The sequence below is a fragment of the Piliocolobus tephrosceles genome, chromosome 1 (assembly GCF_002776525.5).
Source record: "Piliocolobus tephrosceles isolate RC106 chromosome 1, ASM277652v3, whole genome shotgun sequence".
Lineage (NCBI taxonomy): Eukaryota > Metazoa > Chordata > Mammalia > Primates > Cercopithecidae > Piliocolobus > Piliocolobus tephrosceles.
In genome coordinates this window covers 89,378,358-89,391,466 of record NC_045434.1, presented here as the reverse complement: position 1 = coordinate 89,391,466, position 13,109 = coordinate 89,378,358, and the positions used below count along the sequence as shown (strand labels likewise).

General features: G+C 47.6%; 1 protein-coding gene across 1 annotated transcript; it reads right to left on the bottom strand.

Moving 5' to 3' along the window:
• Positions 1 to 3,449: 3,449 nt before the first annotated feature.
• Positions 3,450 to 10,311, bottom strand: RIIAD1 (regulatory subunit of type II PKA R-subunit domain containing 1). Its single transcript, XM_023213542.2, has 4 exons — positions 10,228 to 10,311; positions 9,694 to 9,770; positions 4,676 to 4,722; positions 3,450 to 3,534 (listed from the first exon to the last, which is right to left on the bottom strand). Exons 1-4 carry the CDS (start codon positions 10,309 to 10,311, stop codon positions 3,464 to 3,466), a joined length of 279 nt encoding a protein of 92 aa, XP_023069310.1. The 3' UTR covers positions 3,450 to 3,463.
• Positions 10,312 to 13,109: the final 2,798 nt, after the last annotated feature.

Sequence of the window (13,109 nt, the reverse complement as noted above, 5' to 3'; positions counted from 1 at the left end):
CCCATCTTCCCTTTCTGCTGTTCTAGAGGTCTGGCTTTCACCCTCACACTGGTTACCTCATGGTCTTGAGATGGCTGCTCAGGCTGAGTGCGGTGACTCACGCCTGTAATCCCAGCACTTTGGGAGGCCAAGGCGGGCGGATCACATGAGGCCAAGAGTTTGAGACCAACCTCACCAACATGGTGAAACCCTGTCTCTACTAAAAATACAAAAATTAGCTGGGCATGCTGGCACATGCCTGTAATCCTACCTGCTCAGGAGGCTGAGGCAGGAGAATCGCTTGAACCTGGGAGGCAGAGGTTGTAGTGAGCCAAGATCGCGCCCCTGCACTCTAGCCTGGGCAACAGAGTAACACTCTGTCTCAAAAAAAAAAAAAAAAAGATGACTGTATAGCTCGAGACTTCACATTCAGGTACAAATCAGAAAGGGGAGGGTTATTCCAACCTAATCTGTTGTCCCCAACTCTGGTTTTTTGTTAAGAAAAGCAAAGGTTTTTGTAGAACCCCGAGCACACTTTTACCTCTAGCCCATGAATAAATGGCTGCCCCAAGCTGCAAGGAAGCCTGGGAAGTCAGGGAATGCCATTGCTATGGCTGGCCCAGACCAAATTCCATCCACTACCACTACTGCCCTCAGCAAACCTGGAGTTCCGTTAGCAAGGAAGAAAAGGATAAGGGCAAGCAGGTGACAAAAAGGACTTGCCACCACCATCCTGCTCAGCAGAGTGGAAGCACCAAGGTGCTCTTGACTACTTTCTTCCCAGGTCTGCCTGTCAAACCCTTTTTTTTTTTTTTTTTTTTTTTGAGACTGACTGAGTCTTCTGTGTCACCCAGGCTAGAGTGCAGTGGCACGACCTCGGCTCATTGCAACCTCCACCTCCCGGGTTCAAATGATTCTTCTGCCTCAGCCTCCCGAGTAGCTGGGACTACAAGCGTGCGCTACCTCGCCTGGCTAATTTTTGTATTTTTAGTAGAGAAGGGGTGTCACCATATTGGCCAGGCTGATCTCAAATCCCTGACCTTGTGATCTGCCTGCTTCGGCCTCCCAAAGTGCTGGGATTACAGGTGTGAGCCACCGTACCCGGTTGGCAAACCCTTTCTAATCCATCACATGCCAGTTCTCATGGGATTGCCCTCACTCTCCCAGGCAAACCTGGTGCTTTTTCTTCTACCTCCCCTTATATCATGTACCTACTTCCATCAGAGGTATGTAATTGCCAATATAGCAATTGATGTAATGCGACTGCTCATTCAATTATGCAGACAAGCATTTTCTCTGCAAATGCTTACTGAGTGCCTGCTATTTGCCAAAGACTGCTAGGAGTCAGGAATTCAGTAGTGAACAAGTTAGATTTTCAGGTTTGGTCCCTGCCCTTATGGAGCTTTCAGTCTAATAGGTGAGATATTCAGACAGGTAAAGTTATGGGAGAAAAGAAGCCCATCTCCTCAGACTATAAACAACTCTGTGGCGGGACTATCTTTATGTCTTGCCCCCAGGACATAGCACAGCATCTCACACAAAGTAGATGCCCTATGAACATGTGCTAAATTCATTCTTTACTCAGGAAAGCATTGAAATGTCCCTCAAGTGTAAATATTTTAAAAGAAAAGGATTTCTTATTTCTGCCAGGAAACTCCCCCAAGAATGAACCACTATACTCTCCCAGTATTAAATCATGTGCTACAGCATCTTGGCAAATGCTTTGCTCTCTCCCCACATTGTTCCAGGTCTCTTTCCCCAGGAAAAGTTCTCGCATTGTCTAATGTAACACTTCACATCAGAGGTCCTTAGTAGATGTGTGTTTTTTGCTAAAGTGTTTGTTTGGATTTTCTAAAGAAGGATATCTTATTGTCAGTGCCATAGCTCCTGAAGTGTGACTCTGAAGGCACTAAAAATAACTCCTCAAGTTCCTATTCCATAGCTTATTATGTATAGTTTTAATAGTTCTTTAAACACGCTGTTTTGTTGCCCTTTCTACTACTGCAGGATAGCAGCTAGGAACAAGGCCGACAGAGACAAGGCAAATAAAAATAATACAACCCCTGCTTTGGTCTGGGCTTCTGTTGCTATGGTGATGTTGACAAGTAACGCACAGGTGAGAGGTTCTTTCTACAGTGGAGCCAGCGGACAGTGCAGGCCAGAGGGGTAGGACATAACCACGAAAGACCCCCAAGCTCCTAGGCCTGAAAAGGACTTCCTGAGGCCATCTGGTCCACTCCCATACCTCTTACCTGAAATCAAGTGGATGGGCAGCAAGTTCCCCAAAGTCCTCAAGAACAAAGCCCACAACTCCCAAATCCCTTGTTGGGCACATATTTCACAATATCCATGACCCTGAATGGGTTTTCTGTGGCTAATCTCACATTATCTTGATGTCCTTCCAGCCCAATTCCTCTTACAATTGCTTCTATGGAAATCAAAGTTAATCATCACCTTACACTCTGTACAGTAACCCAGGAAGTAAGACAAACAAGAAAACAAAACCACAGCTGAAGCATGGACTCGCTTGTTTCTGTGCCCCCGTGATCAGCTGTGTTCTTCTCAGGGGTGGGCACAACAGCCCACTGACCCAGCAAGAGGCCCCTGGCCGCCGTGAAAGCGGAAACAGGCCTGCTGCCTCACACGTCAAAGTGGGGCAGAGCAGCCCTCCCATGAAGGATGGTTTCCTCCTCTTGAGTGAAATAAAGCAGAGAGAGCAGGAAGGTCTGTGTTTAATGAATATCTTTGAAAGCTTTTGCGACAGTAGACAGAGCCCAAGGCAGCTTGGAAACCCACACTGATGGCAGGAGGGCTCTCATGCCTCCAGATGACCCTGCGAAACAGAAATGGTTCCACTAGATTAGGAGTGTGACCTTTTCCCACCTCATTTTTTTTTTTTTTAATCCCACTTCCAGTATCATTTCAGGAATCATTCTGCCTGAAAAACCTGTGGTGGCCTCAATGGCACAGCATGGCTTGAAGATGAGACAGGAATGGGAAAGTGCCCAATCCAAGATGCAAGGAGGGAAACTGCTCCCACCCCTTCCAGAAGCAATGGCAACATCTCTCCTCTCACCACCAAGGTCACACGGGAGAGACCACCAGCAGGAACATCATCTTGATGCTAATGGTCCCCTCCCCGTCTCCCTGTTGCCATCTTTACCCCTGAACTGTACTGCCAATTCCACTGTCTTAATCCATTCCACTACATTAAGAAGCTTCCTGATACTGACATGACAGATCAACCCTGGGCCTCTCTTCACAGTCCCTAATTCCCCAAAACAGTATAGGAAAAACTAAACATTTGCATTAAACTTCTCTTTTAAATTCTCCACTTGATTTCTTTCCCACACCCTGGACCAACAAACCAGAGCTTATTTTCACAAGAGTGAAGAAGCCTCTGTCTGTAAGTGAGGTTAACACCCACCCTGAGGCTGGATTCTGGCTGGTCTCTCCCAACAGCTGAGCATCATGATTTTGCTAATTAAGCCACTTTCTTGTCTTTAATTAGCTGCATGTGAATCTTGCTGGGAAGTCTTGGATCCGTGAAGTAGTCTGGGATAAAAATCAAAAAGAAGACATCATCTATACCCAAAGGGAAAAGACTTACCCACGGAAGGAAACAGCTTACTCCACCAAAAAGTTAGGATGGCTTGGTACTAGCAGGACTGCGACTAGTGGCCCTGCTTTACAATGTAATATGGTAAAATGAGCGGTCACTGCCCCCACCCAAGCAGTTCTGAGTCTGCCAGCTCCAACATTCCCAGGAAGGGCGCCCAGAGGCTGGCTGCCGCCCCTCCACGCTGTGCCTGCCCCCACCCCCCACCTACCCTGTGCTGCACCGTTTGCTCCTCCGCCTGCTGACGCACAGAGAGCCATCAGAGGGCTCAGGGATTCTCTGGGTTTTCTGCTCCAGGCCCATCTTGGGGCCCAAATAAATGCCAAGTATTATTCTTGTCTCAGCTCGGCTTGCCAGCTCCCGTCTCTGAGCTATCACGCCTTCTCTGAGAATACCCTCTCAGAGGAGAGCCAAGCTCTCACAGGATGACGCCAGATGAGGGTTTTTATACACCCAGCATACTGTGAATCAGAGGCAGCATCTGCTGCGCTAGCAAAGGCGTATTGAGATTCCATTAGCAATGGTTTGAGGTCTGGGAAGTACCCAATTCTCAGGACTAACAGGACCCAAGAAATTGTCGGACCCATCCTTTCCCTCTAAATACCATTGACCTTAAGGCATCTCAGGCAGCCAGTGCATTAGAATCACCTGGGGAGTCTTTAAAGCTCTGTATGCTGGGCCCCACCCCAGACTAATTAAATAAAACTCTCTGGGGGTGGGGCCTGAGCATCAGTATTTCTAAAAGCTCCCCAGGTGATTCTGATGCACAGCTAGGGTTGAGAGCCCTGTTTTAAGATTCCCAAGGGAAAAGCTGCCGCTATGTTCCTTTGGGAATCTCAAAATTCTTAACAATCCTCACCATGAGGAAGTTCTGCCTCATTTCTGGTCTGTCCTCATTTTGAGGAAATGACGATGGAGGAAAGAAAAAGCTGAGAAAAAGTTCCCTTGGGGGACATCAGGTGAAGGAGTACCCCAGACTCTGCAGGGAGAATCCTGGGCTCATTCAAGTCTAAACTCATAAACATGCTCCCCGTGCTGGCTTTGTCAGATACCCAAAACCGATGCTGCCTTACTCACCTGCAGCAAATTCTAGGATGTTGTCTGGTCTTTTCAAAAATATTTCTCTGGAAAACATGAAGGGATAGGATGGGAGGTAAAGCAGACTTTAAGGCAGGCTGTGGCTACACTTCAGGTCCTGTGCTTTCACAGATTAACCTGAGACACAACCATCTTGGGAGTCAATAAACCCGCAGACTCCTGACAAAGACTCTTTCATTCGTGATTTTCCTTCAACTCCATATCTAAGGCAAGGAGCAAAGCATCCTAAATGTCAATACACTAGGATATTGCTTACGTCACAAAAGAGCTGTGCTGCAGTCAAGTGAGGCTTGTCATTCCATCAACAACCTTTTTTATGTGTGCATTTATTTATTTATTTGAGACAGGGTCTTGCTCTGTCACCCAGCCTGGAGTACAGTGACACAATCACCCTCCCTGGCTCAAGAGATCCTCCCATGTCCAGCCTCTCAACTAGTTGGGACTACAGACATGTGCCACTGTGCTGGCTAATTTTTTTTGTAGCGGCAGGGTCTTTTTTTTTTTTTTGAGACGGAGTCTTGCTCTGTCGCCCTGGCTGGAGTGCAGTGGCCGGATCTCAGCTCACTGCAAGCTCCGCCTCCCAGGTTTACGCCATTCTCCTGCCTCAGCCTCTGGAGTAGCTAGGACTACAGGCGCCCACCACCTCGCCTGGCTAGTTTTTTGTATTTTTAGTAGAGACGGGGTTTCACCGTGTTAGCCAGGATGGTCTCGATCTCCTGACCTCGTGATCCGCCCGTCTCGGCCTCCCAAAGTGCTGGGATTACAGGCTTGAGCCACGGCGCCCGGCCTGGCAGGGTCTTACTCTGTGGGTCCAGGCTGGTTTCGAACTCCCAGGCTCATGTGATCCTCCTACCTCAGCCTTCCAAAGTGCTGGGATTACAGGCTGAGCCACGGCACCCAGCCTCAACGACCATTTTCACTGAACCAGATCTCAGGCCAAGGGCAAGAGGCAGAGATGAAGAACATGCCGGCCGGCCCACGACTGGTGGGAGATATGCAGCCCCACAATGTCCTGAGTAAGCTTACCCATGAATTCAAGGGGCGGAGGGAGATACAATAAACAGAGCTAAAAGATGGACCTCAGATGGTTGTTGGCCCCTCAGTCCAGCAAAGAGACACTGTGGTAACACCTGCAGGGCCAATGCCACTAGAGAGTTGAAAATGCCTTATATTGCATAGAGTTTTATGGTTCATAAAGTATATTCACAAATATTGTCTCACTTTACAACAACCCTGTGAAACAGCCATTATTATGCCCCCATTTTACATCCAGAGAAACCAAGCCTTCAAAAGATTAATGATTTGCCCAAGTTCATAAACTTGGTAAATAAAGTAAAGAGGGCCCAGGTCTTGTGACTCCAAGGTCAGTGCTATCTATAATATGTTCTCTTGGCCAAGGCCTCCCAACTCCCCAGGAAGCCCCTCCTTATCCTAAGCTTCAAGAATTTTGCCCCCCTTCTCCTTCAATTCATTTTGATAATTATTGAACACAAATTTGTGTAAGTAATTGCACTGGATATGAGTGACTGCTTTTTTCAAAATAAAATAAAATATAGCCCTACCTGAAATAACTTCCAGGCAAGTAAAAAGGAACAGGTTCGTTTCCAAATGTCCAAAAGGTCAAGGAACCTCTGACAAGTGCTAAAAAGGATATTAAATAGTGCTCTGGGAGATCAGAGTGGGGAGAGAGGTTACTGAGAGGAGGAACCCAACAATCTTCACAAAGCAGCTGGCATTTGAGAGGACCCTTGAAGTACACGTGGGATTGCAGTAGGTGGGATGAGGGTGAAGGGACAGGAACATTCCAGATCCAGGGAAACAGCAAGAGCAAAGGCCCAGAAAGAGAAACAGTTTGTGTTCTATAGACTATGACTTCCTTGAGGGTAGGAAGTGGGTTGTAGACACCTTTCTATCTCGAGTCCAAAAGAGCACTCAAGAGGCCATCTTTGCCTGAGCTCCATGGGTCAGCAGAATGATCAGAAATGTGGTCTGGCTGGAGTGAGGGAAGAATGCAGGGAGTAGTGGGAAACAGAAGAGGCTCTATTATGGAGGGCCTTGAATGCTGGGGAGAGACATTTATACTCAGTCTGAAAGACAATGGAAATAGACAAAACACGGCATAACACATGATGGAATATTATACAGCAGTGAGAAAGGAGGATCTACAAGATACTACTGAGCAAAAGGAAACAGGCACAAAAGAGCACGTAGTGTAGAATTCCATTCATATAAAATACAAAAGTGCACAATAAATCCGTGCTAGCAGAAGTCAGGATACTGGCTACTGTTTTAAGGGGAGTGACTGGGAGGGGCACAAAGGGTGTGAGGTGCTGGTAAGGTTCTATTTCTTCATCTGAACAATAGTACCATGTGTATTTTCACCCTCTGACAGTTCATCCAGCTTAGGATATGTCACTTTTCAGTATATTTCAATAGAATCTTTAACAATAAATCCAAAAAAGCAATGTTGTGGAACTACTGAAGATTCTTCCAGCCAAGGAAGGACATGATCACTGCTGTATTTGTAATCCCAGCACTTTGGGAGACTAAGGCAGGCAGATCATGAGGTCAGGAGTTTGAGACCAGCCTGGCCAACATAGTGAAACCCCATCTCCACTAAAAATACAAAAAGTTAGCGGGGCCTGGTGGTGGGCACCTGTAATCTCAGCTACTTGGGAGGCTGAGGCAGGAGAATCGCTTAAACCCTGGAGGCGGAGGTTGCAGTAAGCAGAGATTGCGCCACTGCACTCCAGCCCAAGTGATAGTGCGAGACTTTGTCTCAAAAACAAACAAACAAACAAACGGTAGCTCACGCCTGTAATCCCAGCACTTTGGGTGGCTGAGGCAGGTGGATCATGAGGTCAGGAGATCGAGACCATCCTGGCTAACACAGTGAAACCCCATCTCTAGTAAAAAAAATACAAAATAATTAGCCGGGCGTGGCGGTGGGCACTTACAGTCCCAGCTACTCGAGAGGCTGAGGCAGGAGAACGGCATGAACACGGGAGGCAGAGCAAGCTCCCCAAGATAGGAACGGTATCATCTTATTTCCCTTTAGAAGAAAAGTTGCAAACGGTGACGGCCTGATCCTCAGGTCTGATATTGACAGAGGATCCCTAAACTGTCTTTTGCCCAAGGCTTATCCCTGGCCAGCCTTCATAACTGGATAGGTTTCAGTTTTCTCTATCTCCTTCCCCTATCTGCCCTCTGAGAATCTGTTGCCACTTGGAGAAACGTCTATAATATGAATAGTGAGTTTTTATAATTTTTATTTTATAGGACAGAATCTTGCTCTGTTGCCCAGGCTGGAGTGCAGTGGCACAATCTCGGCTCACTGCAACCTCTGCCTCCCAGATTTAAGTGATTCCCCTGCCTCAGTCTCCCAAGTAGCTGGGATTACAGGCACGTGCCACCACGCCTGCCTAATTTTTGTGTTTTTAGTACAGACGGAGTTTCCCCATGTTGGTCAGGCAGGTCTTGCACTCCTGGTCTCAAATGATCCACCCGCCTCAGCCTCCCAAATTGCTGGGATTACAGGCGTGAGCCAGCGCATCTGCCTGGCCAACTTTTTTTGTTTGTGACTGAGTTTCACTCTTGTTGCCCAGGCTAGAGTGCAATGGAGCAATCTCGGCTCACCTCTGCCTCCTGGGTTCAAGCGATTCTCCTGCCTCAGCCTCTCAAGTAGCTGGGATTACAGGCGTGAGCCCCCGTGCCCAACCTGAACAACTTTTGAGAAGACAAAGGAGGGCCTGACTCTGGCTATAAGCACACAGTCCAGAGGGGAAATGGGGACCAACTGCTGACAGCACAATACAGTGGGGGGTTTGAATCCTGGTTCAGCAACTTTGGGAAGGTACTCCACCTTTCTGAGCTTAAATTTTCTTACTCGTAAAATGAAAATGACAATAACTTGTGTTTTTTTTTTTTTTTTTGAGATGGAGTCTTGCTGCTTGCTGTGTTGCCCAGGCTGGAATGCAGAGGCGCTATCTCGGCTCACTGCAACCTCTGCCTCCTAGGTTCAAGCAATTCTCCTGCCTCAGCCATCCCAAGTAGCTGGGATTACAGGCACCCGCCACCACACCCGGCTAATTTTTGCATTTTTAGTAGAGACAGGGTTTCACCATGTTGGCCAGGCTGGTCTCCAACACCTGACCTGAGTTGATCCACCCGCCTCGGCCTCCCAAAGTGCTGGGATTACAAGCGTGAGTCACCATGCCCAGCCAACAATAACCTGTCTTTTGTGGAGGTGCTGGGAGGATCAGCAAAAGTGTTCCAAGATGCCACACACTGCGTGGGCACTGGGAACACAAACACACTCCACTAGCTTGGAGCTTTGGACCAGTAACAGAAGACTGACAGCGCAACTACAATACAGTGTGGTAAGTGCTAATGTGGTCAGTGCTACGGGAAACAGCACAATGCCTGGAGATGGGTGCCATTATAATTATTTAAACCTTGTCTATTTGTCTATAACCAAACAGCATTTGAGGTAGCTCTGTTGTTTTCATCCACTGATGCTCCGTGATTTTTTTTTTTTTTAATTCTCTGCCTTTCATCTCATTAGGATATGTTTCCATTCAAGCAAACGTCAGGCTGAAAGGAGGGTAGGGGAAGGAAAGAACATATTCCAGGACACACTGGTAAATTGTCTTCTCTTCCCCAAGAAAAGAGTGGCTTCCAACCCTTGGAATTTTTCTACAGTAATGTTTTCACGTAGGGACGGGCCAACCAGACAACTGATTTTTGTTTTAGGTTCAACTAGTGATTTTGTTAAGTTCCTATGGTTGAGAATAGTGTTCTACACCCAGTGGATGGCTGTTGGGTTTCTCAACGCCAAATTCCCTCTTCCAAGTGTCATATGGTATGTATTTATCCTTACGGTTAAAGTAAATGAACAGGCATATTTTTAAGAATTTAGAGATAACTGAAGGAAACCTCTAGAGACAACGAAGAAAACCCTGGGTGCCACAAATCCCAGAACCTGGAAAACCACCTACCTGAAGAAACCACTTATGAGCCACTCTACTTCTTTGTGGGTCCTTAGGTACTTTTCGTTAGCAATCCGAGTCTGAATCTGGGGGGCAAGAACAAAAAGTCACTCCATGAGGAGACAGATGCAGGGTTCAGCCCTGGAGATGTGAAGGGCTGCGGAAAACGGCGTTCGCATTTAACCCAAGTCTTTCCCCAGGGTGCTTGAAAGTTTAAGCCACCCAGCTTCTTATAGATAAAATATCATTCTGCAGCCTGTTCAGGCTGAGGGGCCTTTAACTAAGGTCGGATGTGTAATTTCGGCCCATTTCTCTGGCCGAGTCCCTGAGTTAGTTCTTCCTGCACTCTCAAGACACCCGTGGCGCTCTGTGCTGGGCTCAGACGCCCAGAGGTCCGCCGGGGGTTCCCCCTGCACCCTCCCCACTTTGTCAGGGAACAGGCTCCCGCTCCCCTTCTCTCGGTGGCTCTCTTCCCAGTCTGGGCCCCAGTCCTTGCGGAGCTACACTTTGGTGGAAGCCGGGTAGGGGCGCGGGCGCACCCACCTTGAATTTTCGCAGCTGCTCCAGCTGCGCGGCGCTAAGCGCCCCGGGGTCGGGCAGCTGCAGCAAGCTTGGCGGCGTCTCCATCTTGCTGCGGTCGTCAAGGCGACGGGCCGCGAGCCGGCGAGGCCCCGCCCTGCCCCCAAGCCTGGCCCCTTCAGCGAAGCTGGGGCGAGGGATTGAGGGAGCTGAGGGGTGAGCTGCGGGACGGGGACGGGGCGGAGTCTCTAAAGGATCGCGTTTCCAGGATTGGGGGACTGATTTCTGGACTTAATTGTATGTGGAATGAGCCCTTCTTGACTCCACCCAACCTCAGTTTTTTTTTTCTTAGCTCTAGAGTAAAACAACAGGAAAAAAGGTCTCCCAGAATCTGCTTCCAGACTCCCTCACTTGGACAGAAGCTAGAGGAAGCCTAGTACTGGGGAAAGAGAACCCAGGCTTATTCCCTTTCCACTGTCCCAGAAGCCAACCCGTCCCTCTGTCCCGTACACATTCGACACTGGAGCCGAGGATTCTTCAAACAACGTGGAAGCACCCCAGAACATAGAGTGAGCTGAGTTCTGCAAAGGAAGAAACGTTCTCTCCAACTAAAGATGCTGGAAAGGACCCGGGGGACATTCTGCCAGAATTTCCCCCTCTTGGACTGACATTTTTGTGTAGATTAACCTTCTCTTCACCCTGTTCTCCTCATAAATTCTAAATTATTTTCTTCCACTCCTAACTGAATACGGGAGGAGAAAGGGAATTTGGTCTTCAAGATTTGTTCTTCTAGTATCTAATTAAGAAGAGAAAGTGAAACATAAAGCCAGAGAGCTGAAAATAGCCACGAGAAAGGGCATGAGCCTGTCTATCAATACACACATGCCGAGCTCCTACCCCCGCAGAGATCGTGCTCAGCAGAGGCCTTCTGAGAAGCAGGAGAAAAAAAAGGGAGGCTGTCTTTTCAGATTTGTGAAGAACTCCCTAAGGAGCAAGAAAATACCATGAGAAACAAGCTCAGCATTAGGCCCTGGTCGTGGATGGGGTTGTCAACGGTCTGCCTCTGTCCTTTCCAGCAAAGACTGAGGAAAAGAAGTGAAAGTGTTGGCAGTTCCCAAGCCAGGGAAAACCATAAGAAGTAAATTAGGTTGTGGGCTATAAGCCACTTCCCAGGAACCCCATCCCAGTTAGTGATCATTTTGGTTGTTTGTCTTTTTTTAAGAGAGAGGGAGTTAATAGAGTGAGAGACAGATAAGCTGCCATCTGTCAGAAGTGATTTTTTTTTTTTTCCGGCAGGAGCAAGAGGTTAACCAGAGATAATGGTTCCTGTTGGCCAAGATCTGTCTTCTCCCCACACTCCCTCCAGAGAAGCTAGTGGTGGCACCTCCAGAGCGGTGCCAGCCAATATAGAGCTGTGCCAGCCAATACAGTCTCCATGAGCCACCTGTGGCTCTTGAACACTTGAAATGTGGCTGTAGGTGTTAAATGTGCAGCAAATATAAAATAAACACTGGATTTTGAAGGCTTGATATGAAAAAAATCTCATTAATAACATGTAATTGATTTACATGTTGAAATAGTATTTTGGGTATATCAGGTTAAATAACATTTATTATTAAAAGTAATTTCACTTGTTTCTTTTTGCTTTTATGTATGGCTACTAGAAATTTTTAAGCCATATATGTGGCTTGTATTATATTAGACAATGCCAGAGCCTGGACCAGCAAACCTACACACACAGACACACACAGGCATGCACAGTGTTCTCTACCTCCCCACCTCCAAGTAGAAAATTGATATCCTCCCTTTGCCAATCTATGATCTTCTTGTGCTTTGATAATCAATCAAGCCTTTCTTCACTGATCACATTCTATGGCCCAAATGCCCGTGTATGAGAGGGGCTACTTTTTTTTGAGGCGGAGTCTCGCTCTGTCGCCCAGGCTGGAGTGCAGTGGCCGGATCTCAGCTCACTGCAAGCTCCGCCTCCCGGGTTTACGCCATTCTCCCGCCTCAGCCTCCGGAGTAGCTGGGACTACATGCGCCCGCCACCTCGCCCGGCTAGTTTTTTTTTTGTGTGTGTTGTTAGTAGAGACGGGGTTTCACCGTGTTAGCCAGGATGGTCTCGATCTCCTGACCTTGTGATCCGCCCGTCTCGGCCTCCCAAAGTGCTGGGATTACAGGCTTGAGCCACCGCGCCCAGCCTACTTTTTGTTTTTTTAACAGCGTCTCAGTACTCACTATTATGTATTGTGTTGGCCTGTCTTACCTTCCACTTGAGGTGGAAGTCACTTGAGGGCAGAAAGGTTATAGAATCAATTCTTTGTGCACTCTCATAAATTCTGCGCAGATGTCTTCATTCTATATTCAATCTGTGAAGCTACACAGTATTTGATGACTGGCCACTCTGCCCACACATACCACCACATTTTGCCCTTTCTGAAAAATATCCCAATTATCCGGCATTTCTCATTTCCTAAGAATCTAAAGCCAGGATCAGAGCTCTCCCTTTACAAATTCAATAATCTTTTTATGTAGGGCAGCCTAGCTTTGACTGCAGAGGAATAAAAAAGAGGATGAGCTTGGGGGTAGTGGCAGAGAAAGTATCCTGGAAGCCTCTCTCCCTCCTAGAGAAAACTTTCCAGAATAGGCATTTATTTTCCAGAATAAATGTGAGTATATGAAAACTTTCCAGAATAGTCTCAGGGCTCCCCTGTTCTTACCTCACAGGACTCCCATCCCATGGCCTGAAAGAACACCAGAGATGTGTTCACAGTCACTCAGCAAGGAGAGTCTGATGAGAGGTACCACTCTTCTCCCCTAAACCCTACCTCTTCTCTCAGACTGACACCTTTAATCTAAGGACCACAAACTAAGCAAAGGACTGGAGGCATTTTGCTGCCTGCAGC

Coding starts and splice junctions, on each gene's coding strand:
- RIIAD1 (XM_023213542.2), bottom strand. CDS start 10,311: ATGGAGACGCCGCCAAGCTTGCTGCAGCTGCCCGACCCCGGGGCGCTT. Junction 9,771..10,227: donor AGCAGCTGCGAAAATTCAAG/GTGGGTGCGCCC, acceptor CTTGCCCCCCAG/ATTCAGACTCGGATTGCTAA. Junction 4,723..9,693: donor CTCATAAGTGGTTTCTTCAG/GTAGGTGGTTTT, acceptor CATGTTTTCCAG/AGAAATATTTTTGAAAAGAC.